Consider the following 17,365-nt stretch of genomic DNA (forward strand, 5'->3'; position numbering starts at 1 on the left):
ATGTCCAAGCGGGAGGTCCAGGTCCATGAGGCAGTCTGGGAAGCAGGGGGGGACACAAGGAATGATGAAACACACAGCACCGTCAATGCGGGAATGGAGGTCTGCAGAAGGATGGACAAGAAAAGACAACATGACCAATCAAACACGAGGAAGAAACACAGAGAGCAAGGGTGCGCATAGAGCATGATGTGATCACTTACGGAACACAACAGAAGACTACGTTCTGGCCCGGGATAGCAGGTTGAGCAGGCTGGTCTGATCATCAGCTCCAGGTCTGCTGATTGCTGGCGATTGATTGAAGCTGCTTGCTGCCGCTGGTCTGGTGCACACTTTGCACACTCTCAGTGCGGATGAATGCACACTGATGTGCCGTGACATACACACACACATATATATTTATATGTATATATATATATATATATATATATATATATATATATATATACATATATATATTACAAATGATGAATTACATAGACAATAGTGTAATAATATCATGAAGTGATGATTGACTTCTACATTTATTTAAATATCATGATTGATTATTGAATTGCTTTCATGTAGAAATTGATGGAAAAGACTGAGTTGCAGATGTTGACATGTTTATTGTTACATCATCACATCAAATTGAACATATGTTGCATCATCACATCATATAGAACATATGTTGCATCATCACATGATATTGAACATATGTTGCATCATCACATCATATAGAACATATGTTGCATCATCACATCATATAGAACATATGTTGCATCATCACATGATATTGAACATATGTTGCATCATCACATCATATGGAACATATGTTGCATCATCACATGATATTGAACATATGTTGCATCATCACATGATATTGAACATATGTTGCATCATCACATGATATTGAACATATGTTGCATCATCACTTGATATAGAACATATGTTGCATCATCACATGATATTGAACATATGTTGCATCATCACATGATATTGAACATATGTTGCATCATCACATGATATTGAAGATATGTTGCATCATCACATCATATTGAACATATGTTGCATCATCACATGATATTGAACATATGTTGCATCATCACATGATATTGAACATATGTTGCATCATCACATGATATAGAACATATGTTGCATCATCACATGATATTGAACATATGTTGCATCATCACATGATATAGAACATATGTTGCATCATCACATGATATAGAACATATGTTGCATCATCACATGATATTGAACATATGTTGCATCATCACATCAAATTGAACATATGTTGCATCATCACATCATATAGAACATATGTTGCATCATCACATCATATAGAACATATGTTGCATCATCACATGATATTGAACATATGTTGCATCATCACATGATATTGAACATATGTTGCATCATCACATGATATAGAACATATGTTGCATCATCACATGATATTGAACATATGTTGCATCATCACATGATATTGAACATATGTTGCATCATCACATGATATTGAACATATGTTGCATCATCACATCATAGTGAACATATGTTGCATCATCACATGATATTGAACATATGTTGCATCATCACATCAGATTGAACAATAGTTGCATCATCACATGATATTGAACATATGTTGCATCATCACATGATATTGAAGATATGTTGCATCATCACATGATATTGAACATATGTTGCATCATCACATGATATTGAAGATATGTTGCATCATCACATCATATTGAACATATGTTGCATCATCACATCATATTGAACATATGTTGCATCATCACATCAGATTGAACAATAGTTGCATCATCACATGATATTGAACATATGTTGCATCATCACATGATATTGAAGATATGTTGCATCATCACATGATATTGAACATATGTTGCATCGTCACATGATATTGAAGATATGTTGCATCATCACATGATATTGAAGATATGTTGCATCATCACATGATATTGAACATATGTTGCATCGTCACATGATATTGAACATATGTTGCATCGTCACATGATATTGAACATATGTTGCATCATCACATCAGATTGAACAATAGTTGCATCATCACATCATATTGAACATATGTTGCATCATCACATCATATTGAACATATGTTGCATCATCACATCATATTGAACATATGTTGCATCATCACATGATATTGAACATATGTTGCATCATCACATCAGATTGAACAATAGTTGCATCATCACATCATATTGAACATATGTTGCATCATCACATCATATTGAACATATGTTGCATCATCACATCATATTGAACATATGTTGCATCATCACATCATATTGAACATATGTTGCATCATCACATCAGATTGAACAATAGTTGCATCATCACATGATATTGAACATATGTTGCATCATCACATCAAATTGAACATATGTTGCATCATCACATGATATTGAACATATGTTGCATCATCACATGATATTGAACATATGTTGCATCATCACATGATATTGAACATATGTTGCATCATCACATGATATTGAACATATGTTGCCTCATCACATGATATTGAACATATGTTGCATCATCACATGATATTGAACATATGTTGCATCATCACATCAAATTGAACATATGTTACATCATCACATGATATTGAACATATGTTGCATCATCACATGATATTGAACATATGTTGCATCATCACATGATATTGAACATATGTTGCCTCATCACATGATATTGAACATATGTTGCATCATCACATGATATTGAACATATGTTGCATCATCACATCAAATTGAACATATGTTACATCATCACATCAAATTGAACATATGTTGCATCATCACATGATATTGAACATATGTTGCATCATCACATGATATTGAACATATGTTGCCTCATCACATGATATTGAACATATGTTGCATCATCACATGATATTGAACATATGTTGCATCATCACATCAAATTGAACATATGTTACATCATCACATGATATTGAACATATGTTGCATCATCACATGATATTGAACATATGTTGCATCATCACATGATATTGAACATATGTTGCATCATCACATGATATTGAAGATATGTTGCATCATCACATGATATTGAACATATGTTGCATCATCACATGATATTGAACATATGTTGCATCATCACATGATATAGAACATATGTTGCATCATCACATGATATTGAACATATGTTGCATCATCACATGATATTGAACATATGTTGCATCATCACATGATATTGAACATATGTTGCATCATCACATGATATTGAACATATGTTGCATCATCACATCAAATTGAACATATGTTACATCATCACATGATATTGAACATATGTTGCATCATCACATGATATTGAACATATGTTGCATCATCACATGATATAGAACATATGTTGCATCATCACATGATATTGAACATATGTTGCATCATCACATGATATTGAACATATGTTGCATCATCACATGATATTGAACATATGTTGCATCATCACATCAAATTGAACATATGTTACATCATCACATGATATTGAACATATGTTGCATCATCACATGATATTGAACATATGTTGCATCATCACATGATATTGAAGATATGTTGCATCATCACATGATATTGAACATATGTTGCATCATCACATGATATTGAACATATGTTGCATCATCACATGATATAGAACATATGTTGCATCATCACATGATATAGAACATATGTTGCATCATCACATGATATTGAACATATGTTGCATCATCACATGATATTGAACATATGTTGCATCATCACATGATATAGAACATATGTTGCATCATCACATGATATTGAACATATGTTGCATCATCACATGATATTGAACATATGTTGCATCATCACATGATATTGAACATATGTTGCATCATCACATCAAATTGAACATATGTTACATCATCACATGATATTGAACATATGTTGCATCATCACATGATATTGAACATATGTTGCATCATCACATGATATTGAAGATATGTTGCATCATCACATGATATTGAACATATGTTGCATCATCACATGATATTGAACATATGTTGCATCATCACATGATATAGAACATATGTTGCATCATCACATGATATTGAACATATGTTGCATCATCACATGATATAGAACATATGTTGCATCATCACATGATATTGAACATATGTTGCATCATCACATGATATTGAACATATGTTGCATCATCACATCATATAGAACATATGTTGCATCATCACATGATATAGAACATATGTTGCATCATCACATGATATAGAACATATGTTGCATCATCACATGATATTGAACATATGTTGCATCATCACATCATATAGAACATATGTTGCATCATCACATGATATAGAACATATGTTGCATCATCACATGATATAGAACATATATGCAAGTCTTTGCCACTTTTGTCCCAATATAAAAAATAAAGATGTTTAGTAAGAAAGATGATTATTTCCAGACTTCTAGAAAGATGATCACCATGACAACAACACACAACATCACATCAACCACCTTTCAACCTTCTTTGGTAAATAATGACATCACATGGTCAGGACCCTCTTGATCCTTGGTGAGGACCATCTTGATCCCAGGTCAACATGAGATCACATGGTGAGGACCATCTTGATCCCAGGTCAACATGAGATCACATGGTGAGGACCATCTTGATCCCAGGTCAACATGAGATCACATGATGAGGACCATCTTGATCCCAGGTCAACATGAGATCACATGATGAGGACCATCTTGATCCCAGGTCAACATGAGATCACATGATGAGGACCATCTTGATCCCAGGTCAACATGAGATCACATGGTGAGGACCATCTTGATCCCAGGTCAACATGAGATCACATGATGAGGACCATCTTGATCCCAGGTCAACATGAGATCACATGATGAGGACTATCTTGATCCCAGGTCAACATGAGATCACATGGTGAGGACCATCTTGATCCCAGGTCAACATGAGATCACATGATGAGGACTATCTTCCCAGTGGCCCCAGTAGACTGGATGATGTCCAGGTGTGCCCGGGCGGCCTGGTCCAGAGGGTACTGGGCACCCACCACCGGACTCAACCATCCAGCTTCCATGCCCGCGTACAACAGTGATGCACACTCCTGCCTCTCTGCCTGTGGACACACCTTCATGTCAACTACTACTTACTGCATGTACTCTCAAGTACTGCATCTACACACTATGTACTCTCAAGTACTGCATCTACACACTATGTACTCTCAAGTACTGCTTCTACACACTATGTACTGTGAAGTACTGCATGTACACACAATGTACTGTGAAGTACTGCATGTACACACATTGTACTGTGAAGTACTGCATGTACACACTATGTACTGTGAAGTACTGCATGTACACACCATGTACTGTGAAGTACTGCATGTACACACAATGTACTGTGAAGTACTGCATGTACACACTATGTACTGTGAAGTAATGCATCTACACACTATGTACTGTGAAGTACTGCATCTACACACTATGTACTGTGAAGTACTGCATCTACACACTATGTACTCTCAAGTACTGCATCTACACACTATGTACTCTCAAGTACTGCATCTACACACTATGTACTCTCAAGTACTGCATCTACACACTATGTACTCTCAAGTACTGCATCTACACACTATGTACTCTCAAGTACTGCATCTACACACTATGTACTCTCAAGTACTGCATCTACACACTATGTACTCTCAAGTACTGCATCTACACACTATGTACTCTCAAGTACTGCTTCTACACACTATGTACTGTGAAGTACTGCATGTACACACAATGTACTGTGAAGTACTGCATGTACACACATTGTACTGTGAAGTACTGCATGTACACACTATGTACTGTGAAGTACTGCATGTACACACCATGTACTGTGAAGTACTGCATGTACACACAATGTACTGTGAAGTACTGCATGTACACACTATGTACTGTGAAGTAATGCATCTACACACTATGTACTGTGAAGTACTGCATCTACACACTATGTACTGTGAAGTACTGCATCTACACACTATGTACTGTGAAGTACTGCATGTACACACAATGTACTGTGAAGTACTGCATGTACACACAATGTACTGTGAAGTACTGCATGTACACACTATGTACTGTGAAGTACTGGATGTACACACCATGTACTGTGAAGTACTGCATGTACACACAATGAACTGTGAAGTACTGCATGTACACACTATGTACTGTGAAGTACTGGATGTACACACAATGTACTGTGAAGTACTGCATGTACACACTATGTTCTGTGAAGTACTGCATGTACACACCATGTACTGTGAAGTACTGCATGTACACACAATGTACTGTGAAGTACTGCATGTACACACTATGTACTGTGTAGTACTGCATCTACACACTATGTACTGTGAAGTACTGCATCTACACACTATGTACTGTGAAGTACTGCATCTACACACTATGTACTGTGAAGTACTGCATCTACACACTATGTACTGTGAAGTACTGCATGTACACACAATGTACTGTGAAGTACTGCATCTACACATAATGTACTGTGAAGTACTGCATGTACACACCATGTACTGTGAAGTACTGGATGTACACACCATGTACTGTGAAGTACTGCATGTACACACTATGTACTGTGAAGTACTGGATGTACACACCATGTACTGTGAAGTACTGCATGTACACACCATGTACTGTGAAGTACTGCATGTACACACAATGTACTGTGAAGTACTGCATGTACACACTATGTACTGTGAAGTACTGCGTGTACACACTATGTACTGTGAAGTACTGCATGTACACACAATGTACTGTGAAGTACTGCATGTACACACAATGTACTGTGAAGTACTGCATGTACACACAATGTACTGTGAAGTACTGCATGTACACACAATGTACTGTGAAGTACTGCATGTACACACAATGTACTGTGAAGTACTGCATGTACACACAATGTACTGTGAAGTACTGCATGTACACACAATGTACTGTGAAGTACTGCATGTACACACAATGTACTGTGAAGTACTGCATGTACACACAATGTACTGTGAAGTACTGCATGTACACACTATGTACTGTGAAGTACTGCATGTACACACAATGTACTGTGAAGTACTGCATGTACACACCATGTACTGTGAAGTACTGCATGTACACACTATGTACTGTGAAGTACTGCATGTACACACAATGTACTGTGAAGTACTGCATGTACACACAATGTACTGTGAAGTACTGCATGTACACACAATGTACTGTGAAGTACTGCATGTACACACAATGTACTGTGAAGTACTGCATGTACACACAATGTACTGTGAAGTACTGCATGTACACACTATGTACTGTGAAGTACTGCATGTACACACAATGTACTGTGAAGTACTGCATGTACACACAATGTACTGTGAAGTACTGCATGTACACACAATGTACTGTGAAGTACTGCATGTACACACAATGTACTGTGAAGTACTGCATGTACACACAATGTACTGTGAAGTACTGCATGTACACACAATGTACTGTGAAGTACTGCATGTACATGTAAAGTGCTGACTACTGCTATATTGGTGTACAATGTACACAAATCCAGGGACTTGTGCTTCCAGTAAAAGTCTGACTCAGCATGTTTCAAACCCCCAATGTCCTCCACAGTAGACATTCCACTTTCTTCAGTCAGACTTCTGATGTCTTTAAGGACAAAAAAGTGTTTTTAAAAATGGCAAAAAGTGGCTGAGAAGAGTTTAGAACAGAACCCCCGGGTGAAAAGTCCAAATGACCAACATATCATCTAAATGTAAATGTTACATTTAAATGTGAAATCTAAAGCAACATACTTCATGTAAATCTAAATCTAAATCTAAAGGTGAAATCCGAATGCTAAATCTAAATGTTAAATCTATTTATCCATCCATTTTTTACGGCTTGTCCTTTTCAGGTTTGCAGGGAGTGATGGAGACTATCTCAGCTGCACTTTAACTAAATCATGTGTAGTACTGAGGGTGTGTACTACTTCATCACTTGCAGTAGTACTGAGACTATCACTGGATCATGTGTAGTACTGAGGGTGTGTACTACTTCATCACTTGCAGTAGTACTGAGACTATCACTGGATCATGTGTACATGTGTAGTACTGAGGGTGTGTACTACTTCATCACTTGCAGTAGTACTGAGACTATCACTGGATCATGTGTAGTACTGAGGGTGTGTACTACTTCAGTAGTAGTGAGTAGATAAAGGTTTACCGCAGTAGAGAAGAAGAGAGCGACTCCAATGATGCTGGTCTCTTTGGTCATGGTGTCCCTGGGGTCCACTTCAATGGGGCCTCTGGAGCCCACCACCTAAACACATGTCAGACAACTATTAGTACTACTATACTTCATGTATAGTACTACTATATTTCATGTGTAGTACTACTATATTTCACATGTAGTACTACTATATTTCACGTGTAGTACTACTATATTTCACATGTAGTACTACTATATTTCACATGTAGTACTACTATATTTCACGTGTGGTACTACTATATTTCACATGTAGTATTACTATATTTCACATGTAGTACTACTATATTTCACATGTAGTACTACTATATTTCATCTTCACACTCTGTAGCTTTCTTGTTTTCTGCAAATAATCATGAAGTTAGAATGTATGTTTCAAAACAGGCATTTTTACCAGTGTGTTACATTTTGACCAATGTGTTACATTTTGACCAGTGTGTTACATTTTGACCAGTGTGTTACATTTGTAGCGGCGTGTTACATTTTTAGCAGTGTGTTACATTTTTAGCAGTGTGTTACATTTTGACCAGTGTGTTACATTTTGACCAATGTGCTACATTTTTAGCGGCGTGTTACATTTTTAGCAGTGTGTTACATTTTTAGCAGTGTGTTACATTTTGACCAGTGTGTTACATTTTGACCAATGTGTTACATTTTTAGCGGCGTGTTACATTTTTAGCAGTGTGTTACATTTTTAGCAGTGTGTTACATTTTGACCAGTGTGTTACATTTTGACCAGTGTGTTACATTTTTAGCGGCGTGTTACATTTTTAGCAGTGTGTTACATTTTTAGCAGTGTGTTACATTTTGACCAGTGTGTTACATTTTGACCAATGTGTTACATTTTGACCAGTGTGTTACATTTTTACCAGTGTGCTACATTTTGACCAGGGTGTTACATTTTTACCAGTGTGTTACATTTTGACCAATGTGTTACATTTTGACCAGTGTGTTACATTTTTAGCGGTGTGTTACATTTTTAGCAGTGTGTTACATTTTTAGCAGTGTGTTACATTTTGACCAGTGTGTTACATTTTGACCAATGTGTTACATTTTGACCAGTGTGTTACATTTTTACCAGTGTGTTACATTTTGACCAGTGTGTTACATTTTGACCAGTGTGTTACATTTTTACCAGTGTGTTACATTTTTAGCAGTGTGCTACATTTTTACCAGTGTGTTACATTTTTACCAGTGTGTTACATTTTTACCAGTGTGTTACATTTTTAGCAGTGTGTTACATTTTTAGCAGTGTGTTACATTTTTAGCAGTGTGTTACATTTTTACCAGTGTGTTACATTTTTACCATTGTGTTACATTTTTAGCAGTGTGTTACATTTTTAGCAGTGTGTTACATTTTTACCAGTGTGTTACATTTTTACCGGTGTGTTACATTTTTAGCAGTGTGTTACATTTTTAACAGTGTGTTACATTTTTAGCAGTGTGTTACATTTTTACCAGTGTGCTACATTTTAGCAGTGTGTTACATTTTTAACAGTGTGTTACATTTTTACCATTGTGTTACATTTTTAGCAGTGTGTTACATTTTTAGCAGTGTGTTACATTTTTAGCAGTGTGTTACATGGCCTTTCCTTTGAACAACATTCAGTGCAGGTTTAGGAACTGAGGAGACACATTTTTGAAGTTACAGCTGAAGTTGTTCAACAGTCTCCTGCCTCATAGTTTAGCCTTCACACATTTTCAATGTCATAGTCGAGTTTTAACTTGCACTTACAGATGTAGCGACCAACTGTAGTTACTGACAGTGCTTTTCTGAAGTGTTCCTGAGCCCATGTGGTGATATCCTTTACACACTGATGTGGCTTTTTGATGCCTGAGGGATGGAAGGTGTGTCATATCATGGCTTACATGCAGTGATTTCTCCACATTCTCTCAACCTTTTGATAATCTTACGGAGCGTAGATGGTGAAATTCCTAAATTCCTTGTTGAGAAAAGTTGTTCTTCAACAATTTTCTCAGGCATTTGTTGACAAAGTGGTGACTCTCGCCCCGTCCTTGTTTGTGAATGAGTGAACATTTCATGGAAGCTGCTTTTATAGCCAATCATGGCACCCACCTGTTCCCAATTAGCCTGCTCACCTGTGCCATGTTCCAAATAAGTCTTTGATGAGCATTCCTCAACTTTCTCGCTCTTTTCTGCCACTCATGCCAGCTTTTTTGAAACATGTCGCAGCCATCAAACTCCAAATCAGCTAATATTTGCAACAAATAGCAAAGGATGTCAGTGTGAAGATGAAATATCTTGTCTTTGAAGTCTATTGAATATAAGTTGAAAAGGATTTGTTGTATTCTCTTTCTATTTCCCATTTACACCAGCTGACAACTTTACTGCTTTTGTGGTTTGTAAATATGTACAGTATGTACAGTATGTACAGTATGTACAGTATGTAGAGTATGTACAGTATGTACAGTATGTACAGTAAGTGTCACCTCTGAACAAAAGGCTCCTGTGTGTTACTGACCGCCACACGTCCTGCAGGCGCCAACATCTGGAGATCTTTCTTCAGGTTGACATTACACAACATTTCTACGATCACGTCCACTCCCTGTCGTCCTGTGGCTTCCTGCAACACACACACACACACACACACACACACACACACACACACACACACACACACACACACACACACACACACACACACACACACACACACACACACACACACACACACACACACACACACACACACACACACACACACACACACACACTTAACTAGGGCCCCAGTGCGACACTGATTGTTATTTGTCTTGTTCTGTATATTGTACAGTATTTTGTATTCGTACAGTGTTTTGTATATTGTACAGTATTTTGTATTTGTACAGTGTTTTGTATATTGTACAGTGTTTTGTATTTGTACAGTGTTTTGTATATTGTACAGTATTTTGTATTTGTACAGTGTTTTGTATTTGTACAGTATTTTGTATTTGTACAGTGTTTTGTATTTGTACAGTGTTTTGTATATTGTACAGTGTTTTGTATATTGTACAGTGTTTTGTATATTGTACAGTGTTTTGTATTTGTACAGTGTTTTGTATATTGTACAGTATTTTGTATTTGTACAGTGTTTTGTATTTGTACAGTATTTTGTATTTGTACAGTGTTTTGTATTTGTACAGTGTTTTGTATATTGTACAGTGTTTTGTATATTGTACAGTGTTTTGTATATTGTACAGTGTTTTGTATTTGTACAGTGTTTTGTATATTGTACAGTATTTTGTATTTGTACAGTGTTTTGTATTTGTACAGTATTTTGTATTTGTACAGTGTTTTGTATATTGTACAGGATTGCTTATTATTTGATTGGATAGTAGTCTGTTTAATGCGCTAACAGGCGTTGGCTTTGCTGTTGACATGCTACTAAATAGCATTAGCATCTTTACATGGCGATCACAAGCCCTCCAAATGTGCAAATAAAAAGTACAACTAAAATGCACGTTATAATCAAACAGCTGCTGCTTAATAATACTTACTGAGGTAGACTTTTTAGCAAAGACTGACCTGACTGGCCAATACATCATCAACTACCCTAAATTCCAAACTGTAAGCCGCCGCTTTTTTCCTACGCTTTGAACCCTGCTGGTTATAAAACGGTGTGGCTAACTTGTGGGTTTTTCTTGGCTGACAGTTTTGAAGAAAAAAAAGAATACACTGAAGAGGTGTGTTATTGTTTATGCCATGGCGCCATCTTTTGGACGATGCAGGTGCTGCATTGCTCTTCTTTTAAGACATTTCCAGAGCGTTTCTACTCATATTGATTCTTCATTCTTCCCTCCAAGCAACATTTGTAAGTTTTACAATTTAACTCAAACAATTCTTGTTAACTAAAGTGTCCCATGTGTGTAGGAGTGTTTTCATGCATATTTGCACATGCTATTGTAATGTAGTTGGCGTTTTTAGCATTAGCTAACATGTTTAAAAGTGTCTGTGTTGGTATTATTAACTTACAATGGCATTCTTTTTGTGTTGTTTCACTTTTTAAATTCGCAAAATGTCAGCATGGAGTAATTGAGTCTGTTTAGCTGATTGTAGAGCTAGCTTGCGAAGCTAGTGGGTCCATGACCATGACTTCTGTTTTGGTTGATCAGCCGTTTTACTGCCCTGTTACAGACACCTTGTGGAAACAGTTAAAAGGTATATAGATAAACATTAACTAAATATATATCTGCCGCCAATATATGGAAACATATTTTTTCTTCTAAAATTTAGTGGGTGTGGCTTATATACCGCTGCACTCGATAGTCCGGAAAATAGGATATTTATTGAAGTATACATAGAATATTATGGTGGTTGTCTGCATTATAAATATTAGTAATATTATTTTGATTTGGCCATAGAGTCAGAATATTACAAACAAGTATTTTACTGTCTGCTCTAGAAGCTTCTAGCATTTCTGGGAGTGTGCAGTACCATGATTTGGCTGGTATAGTCCTTCTCTCGGTGATTAAACGTCAGGTGAGCTCCATTTCTGGCGACCAGCTCCATTCCCTCTTTGGTCCCTGCGGTGCCCAACACCCTGAGGCCCAGGACACGTGCCAGCTGGCACGCCGCCAAGCCCACCTGTGCCCGCAAAACAAGAAGTGATTGGTGTGACGTATAGTGGTGAAGGCAGGAGGATCTAAGAAGAAGTGATTGGTGTGACGTATAGTGGTGAAGGCAGGAGGATCTAAGAAGTGATTGGTGTGACGTATAGTGGTGAAGGCAGGAGGATCTAAGAAGAAGTGATTGGTGTGACGTATAGTGGTGAAGGCAGGAGGATCTAAGAAGAAGTGATTGGTGTGACGTATAGTGGTGAAGGCAGGAGGATCTAAGAAGTGATTGGTGTGACGTATAGTGGTGAAGGCAGGAGGATCTAAGAAGAAGTGATTGGTGTGACGTATAGTGGTGAAGGCAGGAGGATCTAAGAAGAAGTGATTGGTGTGACGTATAGTGGTGAAGGCAGGAGGATCTAAGAAGAAGTGGTCGGGTGTGACCTATAGTGGTGAAGGCAGGAGGATCTAAGAAGAAGTGATTGGTGTGACGTATAGTGGTGAAGGCAGGAGGATCTAAGAAGAAGTGGTCGGGTGTGACGTATAGTGGTGAAGGCAGGAGGATCTAAGAAGTGATTGGTGTGACGTATAGTGGTGAAGGCAGGAGGATCTAAGAAGTGATTGGTGTGACGTATAGTGGTGAAGGCAGGAGGATCTAAGAAGAAGTGGTCGGGTGTGACGTATAGTGGTGAAGGCAGGAGGATCTCACCCCTCCACTGGCTCCATGGATGAGGACGGTCTCTCCAGGCTTCACGTGGGCCCTGCAACACATTTACAGGATTCACTCGCTCTTTTCCTACCGCCGTTTCTCTTCGGTTTTTCTAGTAAAGTAGTCAAACAAAATTGTCTTTCCTTCATTTATTTAAGAAGCGCGCGGGCATCTCAAAAAGGCAGTTTAGATTTGTAGCAGGTATGAAAGCAAAAAGGCGCAGAGTGAGAGAGATGTGGTTCTTGATACACTGAACATAGTCCTGGAGGGGTGGAGTAGGCTCAGTTCGGAGGGGAGGGAGAGCAGGTGGAAGGCACCTGGCTGCTACGGGAGTGGATAGTTTCTAGGGAGTAGCGAGAAGGAGGACAACATACAGTTCACTGGAGTGTTAATGCTGGCATAAAATGTTAGCATGCTAACGTTAGCTTGGTACAATAAGAACAGGCAGACTGAGACATGTCTCAAAACCATGAATTTTAGGTTGAAATTATCAGAATTAGTTAAAATTATTCTTTTGTTTTGATTGATTTTTGAGAATTATAAACTGCTTTAGAATGAGGATGAATAACAATCGGGTGTAAATCTATTTTCTGCGCACCCCTAATTTATGATAAGAATTATAAAACATGAGGTGGTAAATAAATGTTTTTTGACACGTGGGGACAGGTTGATGTTCAAAGCTGTCATTCTGAATTCTTCAGAGGAGGTTGACTTACTTGTGAACCAGAGCTCTGTAGGCGGTGAAGTACAGGATGCTAAAGTCTTCAGAGGAGGTTGACTTACTTGTGAACCAGCGCTCTGTAGGCGGTGAAGTACGGGATGCTAAAGTCTTCAGAGGAGGTTGACTTACTTGTGAACCAGCGCTCTGTAGGCGGTGAAGTACGGGATGCTAAAGTCTTCAGAGGAGGTTGACTTACTTGTGAACCAGCGCTCTGTAGGCGGTGAAGTACGGGATGCTAAAGTCTTCCAGAGGAGGTTGACTTACTTGTGAACCAGAGCTCTGTAGGCGGTGAAGTACAGGATGCTAAAGTCTTCAGAGGAGGTTGACTTACTTGTGAACCAGAGCTCTGTAGGCGGTGAAGTACAGGATGCTAAAGTCTTCAGAGGAGGTTGACTTACTTGTGAACCAGCGCTCTGTAGGCGGTGAAGTACGGGATGCTAAAGTCTTCAGAGGAGGTTGACTTACTTGTGAACCAGCGCTCTGTAGGCGGTGAAGTACGGGATGCTAAAGTCTTCAGAGGAGGTTGACTTACTTGTGAACCAGCGCTCTGTAGGCGGTGAAGTACAGGATGCTAAAGTCTTCAGAGGAGGTTGACTTACTTGTGAACCAGAGCTCTGTAGGCGGTGAAGTACGGGATGCCGATGGCCGCTCCCTGTCTGAAGTCCAAAGTGTCCGGCAGTTTGTGGACACTCTCCTCTGTGGCTAGCGCAAATTCTGCATACCCTCCAGACTCGCAGGCCGTGGTAAAAACACGGTCTCCGGCCTGCAGAGCAACATTTACCAGTCACAGATCAAAACATCAAAGTCCTCACACTTTGTTGGAAATGTTCTTGTTCGAGTCATACAAACTAAATTGTCTTTCTCAGGTTTGTTGAAGAGTCCAGCAGCACATGTTCCTTCATGCACTGTGGAGCCAGCACAAGTCTGGGAGACAATGTTAACTTTGTCACACAGGCCAGATAGTTGGATTGTGTACAAAGGTACATCACAGTGTTCCATCACAGCATGAGACAATGGGGCCCTGCTAACTAGAGTGGGAAAGTGTTACTCTCTCACACAGGCCAGATAGTTGGATTGTGTACAAAGGTACATCACAGTGTTCCATCCCAGCATGAGACAATGGGGCCCTGCTAACTAGAGTGGGAAAGTGTTACTCTCTCACACAGGCCAGATAGTTGGATTGTGTACAAAGGTACATCACAGTGTTCCATCCCAGCATGAGACAATGGGGCCCTGCTAACTAGAGTGGGAAAGTGTTACTTTGTCACACAGGCCAGATAGTTGGATTGTGTACAAAGGTACATCACAGTGTTCCATCACAGCATGAGACAATGGGGCCCTGCTAACTAGAGTGGGAAAGTGTTACTTTGTCACACAGGCCAGATAGTTGGATTGTGTACAAAGGTACATCACAGTGTTCCATCACAGCATGAGACAATGGGGCCCTGCTAACTAGAGTGGGAAAGTGTTACTTTGTCACACAGGCCAGATAGTTGGATTGTGTACAAAGGTACATCACAGTGTTCCATCACAGCATGAGACAATGGGGCCCTGCTAACTAGAGTGGGAAAGTGTTACTCTCTCACACAGGCCAGATAGTTGGATTGTGTACAAAGGTACATCACAGTGTTCCATCCCAGCATGAGACAATGGGGCCCTGCTAACTAGAGTGGGAAAGTGTTACTTTGTCACACAGGCCAGATAGTTGGATTGTGTACAAAGGTACATCACAGTGTTCCATCACAGTATGAGACAATGGGGCCCTGCTAACTAGAGTGGGAAAGTGTTACTCTCTCACACAGGCCAGATAGTAATGTTGCAATTTTCCAGAGTAACACTTCACTCCTCCAAAATGTGCTAACTTGATACTAATTTACATTGGATTTGCCACAGACGTGCTACTATTAGCATTAGCAATTTTACGTGGCGATTTTCACCCCTCCAAATGCAGTAATGGAAAGTACATCGAAGATGAATGTTAAAATCAATCAGCCGGTGAGTGATAAGCACACCACTTACAGTGTAAACACGTTGTAGGGCGCAACATAACACACTGGGCTTGATGGAAAAAGCTACTTCCTGGTTAGACAACATACGTAGATATCCTTTACAGGACTGACATCTAATGTCTGGAATTAACAATCACATGTGTCATTAAACAAGACTTTTTCATTGATAAATGTGACATCTTTGTGGTATCAAACTATTGATACTAAAGTACCAAACCTGCAGGATCGGATCAAGTGATGGAAGTATCGCTTCAAATGGGAATGATACCCACTTCATTGGATGCACAATATCCATTTGGCGGACCATAGAGGTGTTGATACTTTGGTGATAATGCACGATAGAGGTGATGATACCACAGTGACAATGCACGATAGAGGTGATGATACCATGGTGACAATGCACGATAGAGGTGATGATACCATGGTGACAATGCACGATAGAGGTGATGATACCATGGTGACAATGCACGATAGAGGTGATGATACTACAGTGACAATGCACGATAGAGGTGAATATACCATGGTGACAATGCATGATAGAGGTGATGATACCATGGTGACAATGCACGATAGAGGTGATGATACCATGGTGACAATGCATGATAGAGGTGATGATACTACAGTGACAATGCACGATAGAGGTGAATATACCATGGTGACAATGCATGATAGAGGTGATGATACCATGGTGACAATGCACGATAGAGGTGATGATACCATGGTGATAATGTACGATAGAGGTGTCGATACTATGGTGATAAAGCATGATAGAGGTGTTGATAATGCATGATAGAGGTGTTGATACTATGGTGATAATGCACGATAGAGGTGATGATACCATGGTGATAATGTACGATAGAGGTGTCGATACTATGGTGATAATGCATGATAGAGGTGTTGATAATGCATGATAGAGGTGTTGATACTATGGTGATAATGCACGATAGAGGTGTTGATACATTGGTGATAATGCACGATAGAGGTGATGATACTATGGTGATAATGCACGACAGAGGTGTCGATACTATGGTGATAATGC

At 38.8% G+C, this 17,365-nt stretch overlaps 2 protein-coding genes across 5 annotated transcripts in view; both read right to left on the reverse strand.

Moving 5' to 3' along the window:
• The window catches only part of LOC133545649 (uncharacterized), a 39,973-nt gene extending 39,938 nt beyond the window's left edge, over positions 1–35 (reverse strand). For both annotated transcript variants that reach the window (XM_061891416.1, XM_061891413.1), the window contains exon 1: positions 1–35. This exon is cut by the window's left edge and continues 100 nt beyond it. The gene's annotated coding sequence lies outside the window, so the exon portion shown is untranslated.
• LOC133545650 (quinone oxidoreductase-like) overlaps positions 1–17,365 on the reverse strand; it is a 29,917-nt gene that overhangs the window by 40 nt on the left and 12,512 nt on the right. Inside the window, exons 3-9 of one of the 3 annotated variants that reach the window (XR_009804897.1) lie at positions 14,917–15,080; positions 13,597–13,648; positions 12,769–12,918; positions 10,817–10,918; positions 8,292–8,387; positions 201–361; positions 1–101 (exon numbers count right to left, since the gene is read on the reverse strand). The exon at positions 1–101 is cut by the window's left edge and continues 40 nt beyond it. Coding sequence is in view for 2 of the 3 variants with exons in the window: in XM_061891417.1 (XP_061747401.1) it covers positions 4,994–5,155; positions 8,292–8,387; positions 10,817–10,918; positions 12,769–12,918; positions 13,597–13,648; positions 14,917–15,080 (726 nt within the window). In the remaining variant the exon portion in view is untranslated. Of the gene's footprint in view, positions 102–200; positions 362–585; positions 5,156–8,291; positions 8,388–10,816; positions 10,919–12,768; positions 12,919–13,596; positions 13,649–14,916; positions 15,081–17,365 lie in introns of those variants that run through there. The other 2 variants (XM_061891418.1, XM_061891417.1) reach the window with 2 other exon arrangements.

The sequence above is a fragment of the Nerophis ophidion genome, linkage group LG28, assembly GCF_033978795.1.
Source record: "Nerophis ophidion isolate RoL-2023_Sa linkage group LG28, RoL_Noph_v1.0, whole genome shotgun sequence".
Classification (NCBI taxonomy): Eukaryota; Metazoa; Chordata; class Actinopteri; order Syngnathiformes; family Syngnathidae; genus Nerophis; species Nerophis ophidion.